Below are 1,943 nucleotides of genomic sequence, written 5' to 3' on the forward strand. Positions count from 1 at the left end.
CCTGAGGTTAGGAATCTGCTCTGAAAGTCAGATATTCCACTGGGTTGTCCTGTTTCAATAACATGCCATTTCATGTCAGTATCATGTTACATTGCTGGAGATGAGCCTTTTATTAACACAGACGGGCACCTTCCTGTAGTGGTGAGCTCAGACTTTGAATTCAGGAAGACCTGGGTTTGAATCTCAGTTCTGTCATTTAATATGTGTGTGACCTTGGTCACGTCACTCAACTTCTCTAAGCCTCAGTTTCCTCTTCTGTAAAACAAGGATACTACTACCCAGGATTATTTATGAAGATTGAGAATAATATAGTAAGTGTCCAGTACAATGGCAGCATATTTTAGGTGCTCACTAAGGTTATATTTTTATAAAACAAAATATTTAGAAGAGTAATTCTCAACTTCCCACCCTCAAAGAATCAGAGTCCCACTGTTTTGGTTTTTTTTGTTTTTGTTTTGAGAAAGTCATTTATATTGACTAACAGTGCTTCTGCTGTTATATTTACTCTTTACAACATATGTTGAAAACTAAATAAAATTATGCTGGTAACATTGAGAGTATGATTTTTCCTCCCAGTGACACTTGCTGGCTGACAGGAAGGTGGATGATGAGTGGCACCAGTCTCTACGGCTAAAAACGGCTGCCCTAAATCAGAAGCCTATAGTCTCTCTTACTTTACCCCGTCTTCAGCCAGCAGCAAACTAGAAGAGAGACAGGTGGCTTTCAGTCTGATAATGTAAAAGAAAAATATGCTGAAACACAGAAAAACTGACTGAATATCTTAGAGCAGGAAGGGTTCAAGAATGCTCTTTTGTTCCAGGACAGCAAGAATGTATTTAACACCTTACAAAAATCTTTCTATCAAAGTAGTTAAATAAGTAGTGATTGGCACTTAACAGGTTAAAACCTGTTTTTTTCTTTGAAATTTTAGCCACATAAAGGTCTTGTGCCCCATGATGCTTAATAAAAGAAGTATTCCATATTCTATAAAATGTTTTACATAATGTCAATAACAGTGGTTTTATCTGGAACCTAAACTTGAACTGCCTTTGGTAGAGATGGGCCACACAACCTCATTTCCAAATTCAGTCCCATCTTTTGCCTCTTCAGTTGCATCTAGTTTTTATCAGTTTCTACTCCAATGCTACATGTCATGTTGTTATTGTTTAATGCTTACAATATGTTGGCATTGTGTACCCTGTATTTTTTTAGAAATTGATCAAAACTTCTTCACCATGTAAATATCCTTAGTTTCAAACTAGTGGTAAAGGGGTTAGTTTCTCCATCTTGATAAGACCACTGCTTTGTTACCACTATATAAAAAATAATTATTTTCCCTTAAAGACATTATGACAAAATGTTCTTAAAAATAGACCTGAAATTACATTTTCAAAAGTAAGTTTTGCTCATTATTTACTAAAATTATAAAAGTATTTGGACAGAATTTTCTGCTTTAATGTAAACTAATTAAAGGTGTTTAGAAGTCTGGTTTTGGAAAATATGCAGAATTTAGTTGAAATCTTTAAATCAAAGTATTCCCAAAATTGACTCAATATTTTAAAAAAGTATTTAAATATGGTTATTAGAGTTAGGATTCTTTGGCATTTTTTCATTGAATTTAAAAATTTTTAAATTCAAATAATGCATATGTACTTGAGAATTATAATTAGTTTCTCTTTTTAAAAAACCTGTTCTTTTAATGTAACCCTAATATATTGCAGAATGCAATGAGAGCAACTATGGAACACCATGCTGATAAAGGTGTTTATCCCCCTATTCAAGTTCATGTCACACTGGGTAATGAGGATTTGACTGTGAAGGTAAATGCTTTTTGTTTTTTTGTTTCTGGTTTTAATTGATGTACAGGCATGGAACGATACACATAATTTCTAGAAGACGTAGTTTTTCTCAGGGGAAAGAAATCCTGTCTCTAATAGGCAATA

General features: G+C 33.7%; 1 protein-coding gene across 1 annotated transcript in view; it reads left to right on the plus strand.

Annotated features, from left to right (window-relative positions):
* PDK1 (pyruvate dehydrogenase kinase, isozyme 1) overlaps positions 1 to 1,943 on the plus strand; it is a 34,398-nt gene that overhangs the window by 12,240 nt on the left and 20,215 nt on the right. Inside the window, exon 7 of the mRNA XM_008588408.1 lies at positions 1,699 to 1,820. Within this exon, the coding sequence (XP_008586630.1) occupies positions 1,699 to 1,820 (122 nt within the window). The remainder of the gene's footprint in view (positions 1 to 1,698; positions 1,821 to 1,943) is intronic.

This window comes from Galeopterus variegatus, unplaced genomic scaffold, assembly GCF_000696425.1.
Source record: "Galeopterus variegatus unplaced genomic scaffold, G_variegatus-3.0.2 Scaffold4803, whole genome shotgun sequence".
Lineage (NCBI taxonomy): Eukaryota > Metazoa > Chordata > Mammalia > Dermoptera > Cynocephalidae > Galeopterus > Galeopterus variegatus.